At 39.6% G+C, this 15,826-nt stretch overlaps 1 protein-coding gene across 1 annotated transcript; it reads left to right on the forward strand.

Moving 5' to 3' along the window:
- The first annotated feature begins 1,879 nt into the window (after window positions 1-1,879).
- Window positions 1,880-11,714, forward strand: Spcs3 (signal peptidase complex subunit 3). The gene is made up of 5 exons (XM_028757665.1): window positions 1,880-2,113; window positions 3,510-3,583; window positions 5,507-5,583; window positions 6,988-7,103; window positions 8,470-11,714. The coding sequence occupies exons 1-5, from the start codon at window positions 1,971-1,973 to the stop codon at window positions 8,600-8,602; spliced, it is 543 nt and encodes a 180-aa protein (XP_028613498.1). The 5' UTR covers window positions 1,880-1,970; the 3' UTR covers window positions 8,603-11,714.
- Window positions 11,715-15,826: the final 4,112 nt, after the last annotated feature.

A 15,826-nucleotide genomic window follows, 5' to 3' on the forward strand; every position in this document is an offset into this window, starting at 1 on the left:
TAGTTGCGTCATTATGTGCAAAGTTCAGGATTTCTTTTTTCTTTACAGCTCAACAGTATTCAGACAGGTTTTCTACAATTATTGAGGTTTGGCCTTTTGCTATGTATTATAATTCTAAGTGTGGGTCCCCATGACCTGGAGAAGAGTGAGTCTGCCCATAGACTCAAGTGAGCTGTGTGACCTTGACCCCAAGTTATTTCTGATTGGTGAATAGATGCTGACAGTCAATAGCTGAGCAGAAGAGATATAAGCAGATTTTCGGGTTCCCTGGCCTGGGGGACATCAGAGAGAACCACAAGTAGAAACAAGGGGAGAAGGAGGAAGTGAAAGTTGTCAGGGGTTAGGAGGCAAGAAATCATGACCCTGAGGGCTGGCCAATTGGAGTTAAGAGCAGCCCAGATAAAACATAGTGAGTAATAACTCAGGGTTATTGATAGGAAAGTAGATTCTAATAGCATCTGGCCAGCTCTTGTGCTATTTAAGGCTTATTATAAATATAAAGATTATGTGTGTCTATTTATCCGGGGAACTGAATGATCAAAGGCAGAGTTAAAACCCCAAATTGAGATTTAAAATTTCCACAGCATCCAACAGGCCATTACTTTCCCAGGGTTTTACAGCCTTTTGCTTCAGAGGTACTTTATCTACTGGAAACAGATTATTAGGTGTGTCTTCCACATACCTGTATGTGTTCAGTATATTTCATAGCATTTATTCTGGCCCTTATCAGCTGTAACAACAGACAAATTTTCTCTAAGTTACTCTATAATAATACTAGGTAGTGTGTGGGATGATCTTACACATTTTACATATAGATTTGTTCCATCTTACTACATATCTGGCTTCCTCGTTTTGTCTATAGCACTATGTAGCATTCCTTAGTATTTACACCTGTTTTATAATTTAGGCTGCTGCTTTGATTTTGATAACTTTACTCAGCTATAAACCTCAGTGGGGTAGAAAGTGTGTCTCACTTGCAGCACAGTAAGTTTTATTTATTAGAACCTTCCTTCACTGAATACAATGTGGCTACTTGAGAGGTTGAAAAATCAAATGTTTTAAGCACATCCAAAGACCATTCTGACTATAATTACTACATATTGCATTTCTTGGCTCTATTCTATTTGAGCCATGGTTTATTCCTGTTACATTCTCCATTTGTGACCTAAAAATGTTCATGATATGTGCTAGGCAATTCTTAAAGATCCTGCCTACATGGTGTATGAAAATTAATTGAATGGTTACAACTCAGAGGAATTTAACCAAACACCATTCCTCATTAACACCATTCATGGTTTACAACAGATGTTGTACAACTACGCATTTTGTTTAAGTGGAAATATTTGGAATTGTGGTATAAAAACACGTAACTTATGTAGAGCTTCCGTTCTGTTGAAAGAAAAGAAACAGGAATCAGACTAATTGTCTAATTAGTTCAGCAGCAAAGGTGTACCAACACTGGTGCTCCTGACTGCTATTTGGGGCCTGATTGACTTCATTTTTCCCTCCTTTCTAAAAATGTCCTACTTTATCAGCTTCGATAGATGTGAGCTGGGATCACGCGCTTTGAAAGTGACTAGCACAGAACACTTAAGGAGACGCAGTCCTGATAGACTGAACTGAAGGCCAACTGGCAAAAGGCTGCTACCCCTACCAAGCCAGAGACCCAGGAACCAGGGAGTGGTGGAGGAGGCGGGTCCCCCGGAGCAAAACCCAACCCTCGCGCCTGTTGCTGATTGGCGGGTTGGCTAAAAGCACCGCCTTCCAGCGCGTGCACGGCCGCGCGGTGGGCGTGTCCCAGTCGGTGGGAGCGGGTGCTCCCGTCGGAGAACCGGAAAGGGGCGGGGCGGCGGCGCTCGCTCTCGGGACGTGCGCACCGGGTGCGCGGGTGGGAGGGACTGGTCTGCCGCGGGAACCGGAGCCTGAAGTACTGGTGTCGGAGCCGGGGATCCCGAGGGAAGGCCGTCACGATGAACACCGTACTGTCGCGCGCGAATTCCCTGTTTGCCTTCTCGCTGAGCGTGATGGCGGCGCTCACCTTCGGCTGCTTCATCACCACCGCCTTCAAAGACAGGAGCGTCCCAGTGCGGCTGCACGTCTCGCGGATCATGCTGTGAGTGCGGCCGGCCCCGCCCGGGGCTGTGTGCTAGGTCTCCGAGGGCTTCACCGCGGGCAGTCCTCCCCGCGGATGCGCGTCCCGGTGGCCCTCGGAGCCCAGCCCTGCCCGATCGTCTTCCGAGTGGCCTGGGTCAGCGTTCCCCTTCCTTCCTGTTCTGCACGTCCCTGACCTACCCCGGCCAATGAGCGAGCAACACAACAGCACACCCACACCCGCGCTTCCGCCTGCCGCCTCCCCGCCTACGAGCGCGCATGGGGTCCCCAGCCATCCCCTCAGCCCTCTAGTGTGGGTTTTCACCCAGGCGCCTTGGTGGGTGGTTCTGATGTCGCGTCCAGCCACAGTTGGTTCTTTATGACAGTCCCTTAACACGTTTGGCTGTTCCTCCTTCTGGACACACAGCTTGCAGCAGCTGCCTTAAAATTAGGATGGAAAGGACGCACAGGAGCAGTTTAAACACCCCAGTCCCTTGTTATTTTTAATGTCATTCTTTAGCTAGCAGCCTGGATAAGTCTTCAGAGACATTAAAAATAGAATTTCGAAATGACTGTTCGTTTCCCTATCACCTGTTTTATTTATAGCATTTCCCTCCATTTTCTGTCACTTTTATCTTTCATGCAGTGGTTTTAGTTCTTGTCTGCTCTGTGTGTACTGTCTTCTATAATCTGCCCCGTTCTTTTAGCCTTGACTTACTTTTTTTTTTTTTGTCAGAATCACCAACAAGTGTCCCCTCTTACTCCTGCTGCTTCTTTTGATTTTTTCATTCCCCCTTCCCCACCCCCACCCCCACCCCACGTTTGTTAGGTACTGTTGGTGATTTAAATAGATGTGGTTTAGATACTGGTTCTACCATCACCTTGAGTTCTGTGGTGGCCTAGAAGAACTTGAAACATTAAACGTTGATGAGATCTTAAACAGCTTTCTTGTTCTTGAGTGTGTTAACATTTGTTGTAAGTGAAGAAAGTCACTGGAAGGACTGTTGTATGGATTTAAGATAATTGTGGAAAATACATCTTGGCCCTGATATATGCCATGTGTTTATAAACAGATGTTGCTTTCCAGATTGTCTTATGACCCCTTGCAGTTTTCAATCGCTTATTCTGCCTGCTCCTCATAGAGGATTTGCGTTTTCTTTTTCCTTTTTAGTTTTATTATTTTTCTCTTCCCTTGTTTTTTCTCAGAGCTTCTCGTTAGGCAGATGAAAACAGCTGCTGACTGCCTTCTCTTGTACTGAATTATATTTATTTTCACACAAAAGGTTACTCTTAAGTTTACTATTTCACTGTAAAGCTTAGGTTTGACTTCTGCACACAACGAGCCCTTCCTGTTTCAGGTTGTGTACACTTTGAGTGGTACTGTGAGGGATGGTAAAACTTTTATCTTTTACTTCTAGAAAAAATGTAGAAGACTTCACTGGCCCTAGAGAAAGAAGTGACCTGGGATTCATCACATTTGATATAACAGCTGATATCCTTCAAGAAAACATGGCATTTCCTTTTCTGTTCGTTTGAAATGAGATGTGAGTGTAGGAGTTTGGGGAAGAGTATCACTGTTGACGCCACCCCTGCCTGTGATTTATGTGCATATATCTTAATTCTTCATTTAAACATTAACTTGAGGATAGGAAAGAAAAAATACAGTTAAATCATTTTGGTTAAAGAAGGAAAAACTCAACAGAGCTCAGCCTGCCTAGAAATAGTCTATTTTTCAGTGTAAAATAATCCTTCATCTCTTAGGAAAGAAAACAAACATCAAGCCCATATGTTTAAAAAGACATTGCATCTGCAGGGGTTCCTTCAGAAGGCCATTTATGATGACTTATGTCAGTGTTTTATCACCTTTTGAGTCAGATGAGTCTTAATGAGGCTCCTTTAATCAGGAAGGATGAGTTACGTTCTCTTTACCTTGTGTTTCTGTCTTCACCAGATCGACATCTTAGCAACCTTAGTCTCCTTTCCGGCCACAGCTTATCAACCTCACAGTGTATTATTATTTTATTATTGGTTATGGAGACTGTTGCATAAAGCAACTGTCTGACAGGTTTACCTGCTGTTCATCCTTGAATTATTTGCAGTCTTTAATGAAGCAAATTATTGGTTTCAGTCATAGAGTAGGATTTAGTTTAAAATGTACCCTTTTTAGAAATACAGATTCCATCAGAAAAATCTTAAGATAAACATTACGTCTAAATTATCATGCCACTTTAAAAATCTTAGATTAGAAGGAGTTTAGACAGAGATAAAAGTAGTATTTTTTTATTCTAGAAAATCACATTAAGCCACTGGGAGTGTAACTCATTTGGTAGAGTTCTTGCCTAGTGTGCATATATAAATCCTGGTTTCTATCTCCAGCACTACATAAATCAGGCTTGTGGGCATGTCTGTAATCCCAGCACTCCAAAGGAAGGGACCAGATTGCAGGATCAAAACCTACTGGGTTTATACATTATCAATCTTATAGTGTGTTCAGAATTTCTTAATGTGCTCCTCATATTTAAAATTGTCCTTTTCTTTTGTAAAGAACTCCTGTCTCAATTCTGAACAATAACTGGTAGTGGGTATGCTTTAAAGCTAGCATTATAATAAGACTATTATGTATATACACATAACAGGCTATCAATATGAATGTACATATAAAATTAGTAATTTACAGATAATATTTAATAAAAATCCATGTTAGCTCACTTCTCAGTGTGGCTTAGTACTGTAGTTTCTTCTAGTACCTCTACAAGATGGGTGGGACCCTGATAGTGTTCCTTTACTGTTACTGAACCGTGCCCCCCCCACCCCAACACACACACACACATTGTGATCTGGACTGACCTGCACCTGCATCAACTTGTATAGAATGCTGGACTTGGTTAATATGAGCTCAGTGACCATGTGCATGTTGCTACTTTGAAAAGTGAAGACTGGTTCTGCTCTAGGGGCCCTCTGAAACTGTTTGTCTGTAAAAGACTAAGTCCTCATTCTTTTGGACTCAGTGGACCGAATTAAGTTTCAGTTTCTTATGCTTATTTTTTTAAATAAAGAAGTCAGCTAGTTACATTTACAGGAACAGGGAGGATGGTAATCTACACACACGCACAGACACCTTTGCAATGGGCTAGATTTTACAACATACACACACACATATATATATGTGTGTGTGTGTATGTATGTATATATATATATATGTATGTATACATATATATCATATACATATATATGTATATATACATACATACATATATGTATGTATGTATGTATGTATGTATATTGTATTAAAATTAGGGCTTTGGTACATTCCTGGACTATCTGTTCTGTTTTAATGCTCATGTTGTTTTAAGAATAAGGTCTGTTTGAAAGTTGTGTGCTGCTTTTCAGTGTTTAGAGTCCTTAATTTGTTTACATCTAGAGAATATATTTGATTGGAATGTTAAGCAGTTATTTCTTTATTTATCAGCAGAGTATTCAACAAAGAATAATGTAAGTATCTACCAAAATACCTTGTAATAGTTTCTTTTTAAACATTATTTCTTATAAAAAAATATAATTTTAAGAAGTTCCTTGTTGGAGCATCAGTTCTCTCCTACCTTAAGGATTCCACTGATTGCACCCCACACACTGAGTTGTATCACTGGCCAACGCAAGAATATGCATTTTTATATATTCAAAATATCTGACCTTCATAGCTTAGGTTTTTTTTTTTTTTAAATCAAGCTAATAGAGAGAAGGCTGTAGTGAGAAAGCTTTCTCCCCTGCAGTAGCCTGTTTAAGCTGTGTATGCCTTGTAGCTCTCTAGCATTATAGGGCTACAATGCACACGGTTACAGCAGACTATTGCTTAACTGCCTTAGCTTCTCTTACAGTGTTAATACTGAAAAGTATGGAGTGGCTTACTTAATACATCAAGTTGAGATATTCACAAATAAAACACTACCTCTACGTTGTTGTTGCCAAGAGCCATTCTGTTTTTAATCATTGCTGGTAAGTATGGTGATTTGAATAAGTATGTCCCCCACAGCCTCCTGTGTTTGAATGCTTGGCCTTAGAGAGTAGCACTACTAGGAGGTATGGCCTGATGGAGTAGGTGTGGCCTGGTTACAGGAAGTGTCACTGTGGAGGTGGGGCTTTGAGATCTCCTATGCTTAAGCTCTACACAGTCTCCTGCTACTTTTGGATTAAGATAAAGAACTTTCAGCTCCTCTAGAACCATGTCTGCCATCAGGTTGTCAAGCCTCTGAACCTGTAAGGCAGCCAGCCCCAGTTAAATGTTTTTCCTATAAGAGTTGCTTTGGTCATGGTGTTTCTTTACAGCAATGGAAACCCTAACTAAGTCAATGGATAATTTTTATTTACAGATGGATCTATATTTTTTATGACTTCTTTTAGTATTTAGCAGGCAGCATGTTAAACATCTTCATATACTAAGTTTTGGTTTATATTTTTTATGCTAGGTGTTCTGTTAAGACATCGGGCACACTGGAGTGAATGAACTTTAAAATCAAAACATTTTGAAGACAGCAGAAAAAGCTCTCCTTCAAAATAAGAGTTTTGATGTCTGCATTTAAAAATCATCAAAATATTTTAAAAATAGAAAAAGCTAATCTTCATAATAAGAGCAACTGCTGTACATAAACAATATTGAGCAAGTATCCAGAAGTTATGAGTATCAATGTTACTTTTGTGATGCGTATACTAAATTGTATTTATAAGTCTGCTTTACCTCAGTAAAAGCAGTAAGATAATAACTAGTTTGGAATTAAATTATTGGTTTGGTGAGTAATCAGTACACTTCCATGCAGTTGTTTGGCTGTTTGCTTACTTAGACTTTGATTTTGAAATGAGAATGGTCCTGACTAGTTATCTAATTACTTTCAATTGATACAGGCTCTGAACCAAGTTGTTCTTTGGGACAAAATCGTTTTGAGAGGTGATAATCCAAAGCTAATTTTGAAAGATATGAAGACAAAGTATTTCTTCTTTGATGATGGAAATGGCCTCAAGTGAGTGATATCTTGTCGTTTTTAACGTTTTTAAGTAACATTGGTGAAAGACTGATGAAATGTGTTTTTATTTTAAAGAAAAACACACTGTTCTTGAGGGAGTCGTAGCTCAGGGAGAGCATTGGCCTGACATGCTCAGGATCTGGTTCACCTTCCAGGACAGTGAAGAAAGGAAGAGGATAAAAATACTAGTACAGTAGTTTGGGAGAAAGATGTTTTTGTATTTTGAACTCAACTGAAAGACCGAGGAAAAAGAAACCTTGGCATCTGTCAGGGTAATCAGTTCTCTAGTGATGCTAAGATGCAGTAGTCACAATAAAAGCCCACAGCTGTTGTAGTTTGCCTTCTATTGCTATGATAAAACACCGGGAAACAAATCAGCTGGAGAATAGAGCCTTCATATAGGCTTACAGGTTACAGTTTATCATCAGAGGAAGCCAAGGAGAGAACTGAGGCAGACACTGTTGAGAAATGCCTCTTGTTAACTTCCTCAATTTGCTTTCGTATACACCCCAAACTACCTGTTCAAGGATGGCACCACCCACAGTGGGGTGAGCCGTTCCACATCAGTCATTAGTTATAAATGCCCCATAAGCTTGACTATCTGCCAGTCTAATGGGGGTCCTCAATTGAGGTTCCCTGTTCTGAGATCACTATATTCTGTGTCATATTGACAGAAGACTAACCCCTACAATAGCTGTTACTATTGGAGGTACAGAGACATGGGGTTTCTCATGTCTGGGGGGTCACCATGTTAAAGCTGTGCTCTGAACTCGAGTCAGGAGCTTGCATGAGGAAGTTTCTAGTGTTGCTTCTTTAAGCTACCCCCCTCCCAACTCCCCCAAATTCAGTTTACTCTTCAGAAGAAGAGGAAATCCGAATGATTGATGATTGGGATCGCAGGTCATTTTGACATTTTATGGTTTATAAGAAAAGATTTAGGAAAAGAACTAATTTGACCTAGCTATACCTTTGGACTTGCAAATAAAGAATTTGGATTATGATAGATTTTGATCTGCTGCAGTTTGCAACTCTAAATAATGGCAAAATTAGATTTCAAATTATTGCCTTTGGATTTCTAGCATGAGTCTCGTTCTCTCTTCATTATGTTGTATTCATGTAAGCTTTTTTTGTTGGTAATTAGCCACAGCTGTGAGTTTAGTCTGGTCATTTAGGCTACCCGTGATTTTAATGTTGATGTCTTGTAGCGCTATCTGTGGATTTCAAATGATATGAAAAAAATTGTTAGGCTTTGTCTACTAGAATCAGCTAGTTATAGATGAAGTATGTGGTCCTATAGCACTTGATTGAAATATTTCTTAAATGACAAGTTCTGCTAACCTATGTTTATTACATCTTTTTCTAGGGGCAACAGGAATGTCACTTTGACGCTATCCTGGAACGTTGTACCAAATGCTGGAATTCTACCTCTTGTGACAGGATCGGGACATGTATCTGTGCCATTTCCAGATACATACGAGATAACCAAGAGCTACTAAATTATTCTGAATTTGAAACATATTTTTATACATGTTGAATTGCATCTCATCTCTTCCCGGTTTCTTAATTGCTTTTTTTTTCTTTTTCTTTTTTTTTCTTTTTTTCTTTTCTTTGTTTTGCTGTAAGAGAGCCTCACATCAGAAGACACAGTTGAAGTGAAAGGTTCTGAGCTTCTTAAGCTTAGCTTTGTAAGCAGACAGACAGGAAAAGCCTCCCAGAGAAGAGTAGTCTGAAGAGCGAGGGAACTGCATAGGAAGACTCTGTCAGCAGTGTAGGTTTGAAACATTGATTTGCAGTATCTTATGGAACACAAAATGAGCATAAAGGGCTGTTAAAAGTTCAAGTGTCCTAAGAATTCTGAATTGTATGTTTTGTGTTCATGCAAGATGGTTGTGACTCACTCGTGGGCATTCTCTAGAATCTCTTAAGTGGGTGCTAGATGACTGGAAATGTTAATGTGGTTCTTTAAAGTCTAGTTTACAAATGAGCTGAGTGGCAGGGTTTTAATTCATTTGTTATAGAAATCCCCATCATGCTTGCTTTTCTTAGGTGAGTAGAGCTTTCTCCAAATAAAGAGTAAGAACCTGGTTGTATGCTGTAAAATCCAGCAGGCTCATTTTTAAGTTTCAACCCAAACAACTGTGTATCTTTCAGTGTGTTCAGAGTGCTTCTTTGTATATCTCTCTAAATTTTTAGCTTTGCCATGGAAAGTTGACAATGTTTGCATGGATTACTTCCTGAATTGAATTCGTCCCAGTGAACCTTGCCTCTGTGACTAACTAGTTTTTTTAGCTCCATATTTTAACAGTTGGAATAATAAGTCTTGTGCTTCTCCACCTACAGATTTCTCTCATGTGTTCCCTATTGTCTTGAGTGGTCCTAATGAGGTAGAGAGTGAAAATGTCAGCTCTTTGCAGGTGAAGAAACTGAAGCCCAGAATTTTACTGACTTGCACCAAATTAAAAAGCAAGCAGTGGACTTCTTTTATACCTCAGTTTACACATCGGTCACATTCGCTTAATTTCATTGTAGTTCATTACTCTCATTTTCCTTCTGGTAATGAGAGAGTATGAAACTAATTTTCTAGTAGCCAACAACTTACACAGTGATATTGTTTGTGTATATTCATTTTTACCCATGTTAAAATAACTATAGCTTTGTAAAATAATTTAGAGATTAAATACATTATATATGATTGAGTATATAATTATATTTGACATGAAATTTATATTCCTCATTGATAAATACCCTCAGAATTAGCATCTGCATTTTGGCTACTCTTAAATGTAAGAGTAGACACAAGGTACATCCTGCAGTAACCTAAAAGGGCTGTTTACTAGCAGTAGCATAAATTAGCATTTGTTCCGTTTACCTCATGTGTCTAGTGACATTCATTTTAACAGCTCTTGTATGTGGTGGTACAGGTCTTACAAATGCATGTGCATGAGGTTTTCTTACCAGCAGAAAGGTCAGAGGTGCACATTGAGATTGGCACTAGCACGTTCCTTAAACATTTCAGGGTCTCTGTTTCTTTGTCTATAAAATGACCCTTTACTACAGTAGAAATCTATGGAATGTTTTCTGTTCAGCAGATGGTGAACAGGAAACCACCATAGTGATCTGAAGTCAGAAAAGTGATTTGGAAAGATTAACACAGTTCATAAGGATCTGAGCTTCTGCTACATTTTACACCTACCTACAAAGTTGAGCTTTATACATTGTTCAGATACTAGATGTGTAAAATCTGCAAGTGTCAAAGCTTAGAGGATCTGGGTGTGGCCTAGCCAAGGAAGCCTTGACAAGCCTAGAGCATTAAAGCCACACCTCAATTCAGTTAACAGTTCATTATACTTTGTGATGATGTGTTGGTCCAGCACACACTAACTAGCACTGACATTGTCTAGAATTACTATGTATCTGAAAAGCCCAATTCATGAGTTTGGTAAAGAAAGCCCAGTGTGACAATGGCCTTTCCTTTTTACCAGACTAAGGGAGCTGCTCAGGATATGCGTGCTCTAGCATGCCACTAGCCCTGTTTCTCAGGAACCCAATTGCGTGCATGCATGGCCTTATCAATTTGTGGTGGTTTTGTAACCTACAAAGTTCGTATGTTTGATAAGCATCTCTAGTCTCAATGTTTTAGAGAAGTCTCATCAGATCTTTACAGAGCCTCAGGGCTTCAGAGTCTGAGCCCAGAGGTGATTCTATAAAAAGAAAATGATTGCAAGAATCTTAATAAACAGGTTTCAGTTAGAAATTAACTTGAAAATGTAGCACTCAGCATATCCTTCTCAGTCTTAACTAGAAGTCTTAAGTGTTTGCTTTGTGCCTGGTCATTGCATTTAGTGTCCTTCTGCTGAAAGGAAAATAACAGCTTCAGAAACTGTTGAGAATATAATTGGGAAACTGGTTGGTTCAGATTTCTTTTCTGGTTCTTCAGTGGTCTGGCCAGCCAATTATTTATATGAAGAATTGAGCTTTAAGGATCTAAAGCTTTGAAGGGGGCTGGTACAGGGGCTGGTTTCTGACCTTGTAGCTGTGACCTTTGATTGTAAGCAAACATCTGTCTATTTCAAAAGTTTTTCTCGCTTTCAGTAACAAGCCTGTGTACCTTACGTGAGACTGCCAGTGGTTCAAAGTTGTATGTTTTAAAAAGTTATTTCATAATTTTTATGAAATTTGAAAAGTTGTTTACTTAAAAAACAAATGCATAAGCAAATAATTCATAAAATGCTGAATATATATGTGCAAAAAATTTTCTTAACTACAATAAATATTCGACATTTTTCTAATAAAAATTTTTTTTCTGAGTAAAAATATGCATTTTAAGGACTTCCAGATTTATGCATTTTTTGTGAAGCTGCTGAACTAAAAAGAAAAGAAGCAGTGCACTTAAGATTTAAGGAGCGAGTGTGCAACAGGGCTTTGGGGGTTTATCATTCTACCAGGATGTTCCCAGAGGCTGTATGCTCCTGAACTAGACTGGAAGTCCTCAGAGGGCAGGCTGTCAGATTTGTGCTTGTATCTTGTCTAGTACTCTGCACAATGTCTTGCAATTGATAGGCCGGTGCCCAATAAATGATGAAGTGCTTGTGTCTAATGTGACCCAGATACAGGTTACACCTTGTACACTATCCCCTTTGTAAATACTGCTTTTTCCTCTTTTTCACTCTCCTGATTTCTCCTCCTTTCTATTCAAGCTCAGTTGGACTATTCAACAAAAGTAATTGGTGGTGTTGCTCTGGGTTCTGTCACTGCCCTGTCCCAGGTTTTCATAGTAAGAGGACTGACAATCATGACTTGTGACAAGGGTAATTAAGAAAATAATCCAAAGCCCTAAGTAACTCAAGTAAAATACTCATGTTCCAAGTCAAGTATTGCTCTGAAGAAATGAATCTCACTGTACAGCTCTTTGAAAGCTCAGTGTATTTCCTGAGCCTCAGGTCCTAAGCATATTAACTCCAGTTTGACCCAGATAACAGCACTGAACCTACTGAGGTCTGGTACTTCTCAATTCTGCATCTGAAGAGAAGAATTTCTCAGAGGGAACATATGTCAGTAAACTTATACATACACATATACACGCACACCCCTTGATCCATCAAAACTGTCCAGGTTTGGTCTGTAACTATGTATTATAATGCTAAGTACTTGTCCTAGTTATCTCAGGGATGAGAGAATTCTCAGGTACACCAAGTGATGATATGTGACTTTGCTCCTTAATTTAAAGCTATTGATTGAATAAAGATGCCAACGGCCTATAGCTGGGCAGAAGAGACGTAGGGGATTGTTTTGGTTCCTGGCCTTGGGGTCTGAGGTAGGACCACAAGAGAGGAGAAAAAGGGGAGAGAGGAGAATACACCATGGGTAGGTGAGTCCTGAAAACATGGCCATGAGGGCTGGCCAGTTGGAGTTAAGAACTACCCAGATGGCACATGACAAGTTATAACTCCAAGTTATTGATGAGGAACTAATTCAAATACCTTAGAGGGTAGATATCTGCCCAGCCCTAGCACTTTAAAGCGTATAAATAGAAATGTTTTGTGTCTTTTATCTGCGAACTGAATGATCTAAGGCAGGCTAGAAACCCCTGATTGATAGTAAATATTCATGTAACACAAAATGAGTTTAGAAGATTTTAATCTCTTCTAATGAGTAATAAGAGACTTCCTTCAGACTGTCTTGGGTTTTCTTGTTGCTGGTTTTTTTTTTTTTTTAACCTTCCCTAGAATCTCTTGTGCTAGAACATTCTTTGCTCCTTGTAAGTTTTGCTTCACACATTCTTATCCACTTACTTTTTCCTGGAAAAGCGTTAAAGCAAAAATTCTGTTTTCGATGCTGTTGTCGACATGTGACCACTGCTTACCCCTCTATGGGAACTTGATTATTCATATATGTAAAGACGCCAATTCTATGCCCTCGTTTTACACCACTTACCTGTGAGTATTTGGAAGTAGGTGTTTCAGAGTTGGAAACAGAGATGCCGATTACAATTAAACATCTGAGACACAAAATCCAGCATATTCCCCTGCTTGGGGCTTAAAATGGCTGCAACTTCCCTAGATAATGACTTAATAAAAGGAATGGGAAAGAATTTACTGGCCATGGTGAGGAAGAAAGTTCTGGAGTGCAGTGTAGATCTCAGCCAAAGTATGGTGGGAGTTGGACTTTTCCCAGTGGGTGTCTCCTGGGTTAATTAGTAAAGTAGGTTTTTTTGTTTTGTCCTTCCACTCTTTCGTGGCTGCCATTTCCTTACCGTCCCCCTGGCTAGAGTAAGTAGAGTGCAGAGAGAGACAAACTCAGAACTGCTACCTCCTCTTGGCTGCTCTCTGCTCAATGTTGGAGAGCCCAGTTCTGAGTAAACACAAAGCCCCATGATAGCTAACATCAGCATTCCATTAGCTGTAGTGAATTAGCTCTTCGCTTGTGTAGTAGCTGCTGTGGTTATTCACGCATCTTCCTACAAGATGTGAGGAAGGGCTTTTTTTTTTTTTTTTTTGGTTTTTGTTGTTTGGCATGGGGAACTGTTGCCTAAAGATTTACATTCTTTCACTTCAAATCTACATGAATTTTGAATTAGGTGAAGGTTTCAAGAAAAAATTCACCGAGGCTTGGCATCTAGCGTTATAGCACCATCGTATTCCAGGGGTAAATGGATTACATAGCCCAGTTTTGATGGAAGCAGCACATCTGGAGTAGTCTTGACCTTCACAGTCACTTCTCAGAAACAACTTTACCACAGGCAGGAAGCCTAACTTTTCACGGAGCTCAGATTCTCAACAGTTCATCATGTTAGGACTCCTAACCATAAAACTATTGTCCTTGCTATTTCACAAATATAATTTTCCTAGTCTTATGAATCATAATGTAAATCTCTGTGTTTTCCCGTTGTCCTAGGCAGCCCCTGTTAAAGGATTGTTAGACCCCCAAATGTGTCAAAGGTCAAGAGCCAATGGTCTTTCTGTTTATGCTCACCAGCTGAAACTGGCCAGCAGGGAACAACCAGTTGTCACAAATGGTTTTGTTTGTGTGTTTGCGCACATTCATTTGTAGGCATTGAGGATTTTCTGATGGTGAGTTAAGCAGCCTGACAGACTCAAGCTTTGTAACAAGCCTTGTAGCTATTATGATATCCAGAGATTGAAAAAAAAAAAAAGGTTCTTTTGTTTGTTTTGATTTTTGGTTTGGTTTTCCCCAGTTTGTGTTTTGACCCTCTATTTGGTGCTATTTATGAAACTCAGTACAGTTTTAACGTGTAAATGATTCTTATCGGAAGTCTGCTCAAAATTGTTTGACAGGATTATTCTCGAACTGCTGACAATCTCCAGACTTGGAAGAGAGGAGTGGGATTTAGATAATTACAGGGAATCTGAACCCCCACCCCCAGAAAGCATGAGAGCTTCTGTCCCCATAGCTGTGATATAAGAAGCATAAGATTTGTTTCACTGAGCACACTACCAAACCACATGGACCTTCCTTAATGTCAGTTGCCTTGCTAGCTTCAAACTTGGCAAATGTCTGGCTGAATCATTACTTTATTATTTTGTAGTACAATTACTTATAGCTCTTGTACGTGTGTGTGTGTGTGTGTACAGATGTATATACCTATGTATATATACAGCCCTTAGGACATTTAAATACCTGTTTGTTGTGTGACTTAATAAAAGGTAAGGAAATGAAAGTGCATTTCGGAAATTTTATTGGTAATTGACCTTAGCTATCCCTGGGAGATTTATTTTCAAGGACTCTGAAGACATCAGAATCCTCGGGTACAATGGTGTAGTGTTTGCATATAATACATATGTAAGCTTCCTTATACTTTAAATTATCTCTTGATTACCTATGATGCCTTATGCAATGCAAATGCTATGTAAAATTTTGAGCTATTTAAGGGTGAGAAAAGAGAGTTTATGCTTGTTTGGAACAGACACAGTCCTAATGACATAGCTCAGGGCAGCACCAGTTGAACTTCAAATATTTTTGACACACTTGAGTGGATCTGCAGATGTGGAAACTTGATTTGGTTGGCTGAGTATAATGGTTTGTCCCTCACTCTCTGTACTTTCTAAAAAGTTACAGTTCTTATTTGGAAAATGCCTCACCAGTGCAGATACTGGCTGGCTCGACCCCACGCACGTGTTCACATACACACACACACACACACACACACACACACACACACACACACAGCAAGACAGTCAGAGATACAGGGAAAGTGCCAGACACTACGGTTTGCATTTTTTTGTTGTTGTTGTTTTGTTTTTTTAATTTTATTTTTTGCCAATCTGCTTTTATACCATTTTAATTACATGCAAGTATTAAGGTCAGTTCTACGTTGAGGAACTAGCAATACAGTAGATGCAAGTAGTCAAGGAACAAGCAATACAATAAACACAAATAGTCAAAGAGCAAGCAAGGCAAGTCCTGTGATCATTTTTTTTCCCTAAGGGCTTATCAGGATGACCAAATTATCTGAGCCTACTTCTCTGTCCTAGCCCAAAGTCATCTTCATGCCAGATGCCTACTTCTTTGTTCTAGCCTGAGATTTAGATTCCTGCCTGAAATTACTTCTTTGTTCTACCCTGTCAGATTTCTGCCTGAAGCCCACTTCCTTGTCTTTGGCCAATGTCAGATTCCTGCCAAGCAGCCCCAAAAGCTCTTCACATCTCCCCCTTTTTTATTTCATAAACAAGACTGAGCCTGTCTTCTGTCATTCTGACAAG

Source organism: Grammomys surdaster, unplaced genomic scaffold, assembly GCF_004785775.1.
Source record: "Grammomys surdaster isolate TR1022 unplaced genomic scaffold, NIH_TR_1.0 126178, whole genome shotgun sequence".
Classification (NCBI taxonomy): domain Eukaryota; kingdom Metazoa; phylum Chordata; class Mammalia; order Rodentia; family Muridae; genus Grammomys; species Grammomys surdaster.

What these genes read in the sequence shown, in the direction of transcription:
- Spcs3 (XM_028757665.1), top strand. Translation starts at nt 1,971, where the DNA reads ATGAACACCGTACTGTCGCGCGCGAATTCCCTGTTTGCCTTCTCGCTG. An exon ending in AGTATTCAACAAAGAATAAT is followed by an intron (nt 5,584 to 6,987) that starts GTAAGTATCTAC and finishes CAATTGATACAG; the next exon opens with GCTCTGAACCAAGTTGTTCT. An exon ending in GATGATGGAAATGGCCTCAA is followed by an intron (nt 7,104 to 8,469) that starts GTGAGTGATATC and finishes ATCTTTTTCTAG; the next exon opens with GGGCAACAGGAATGTCACTT.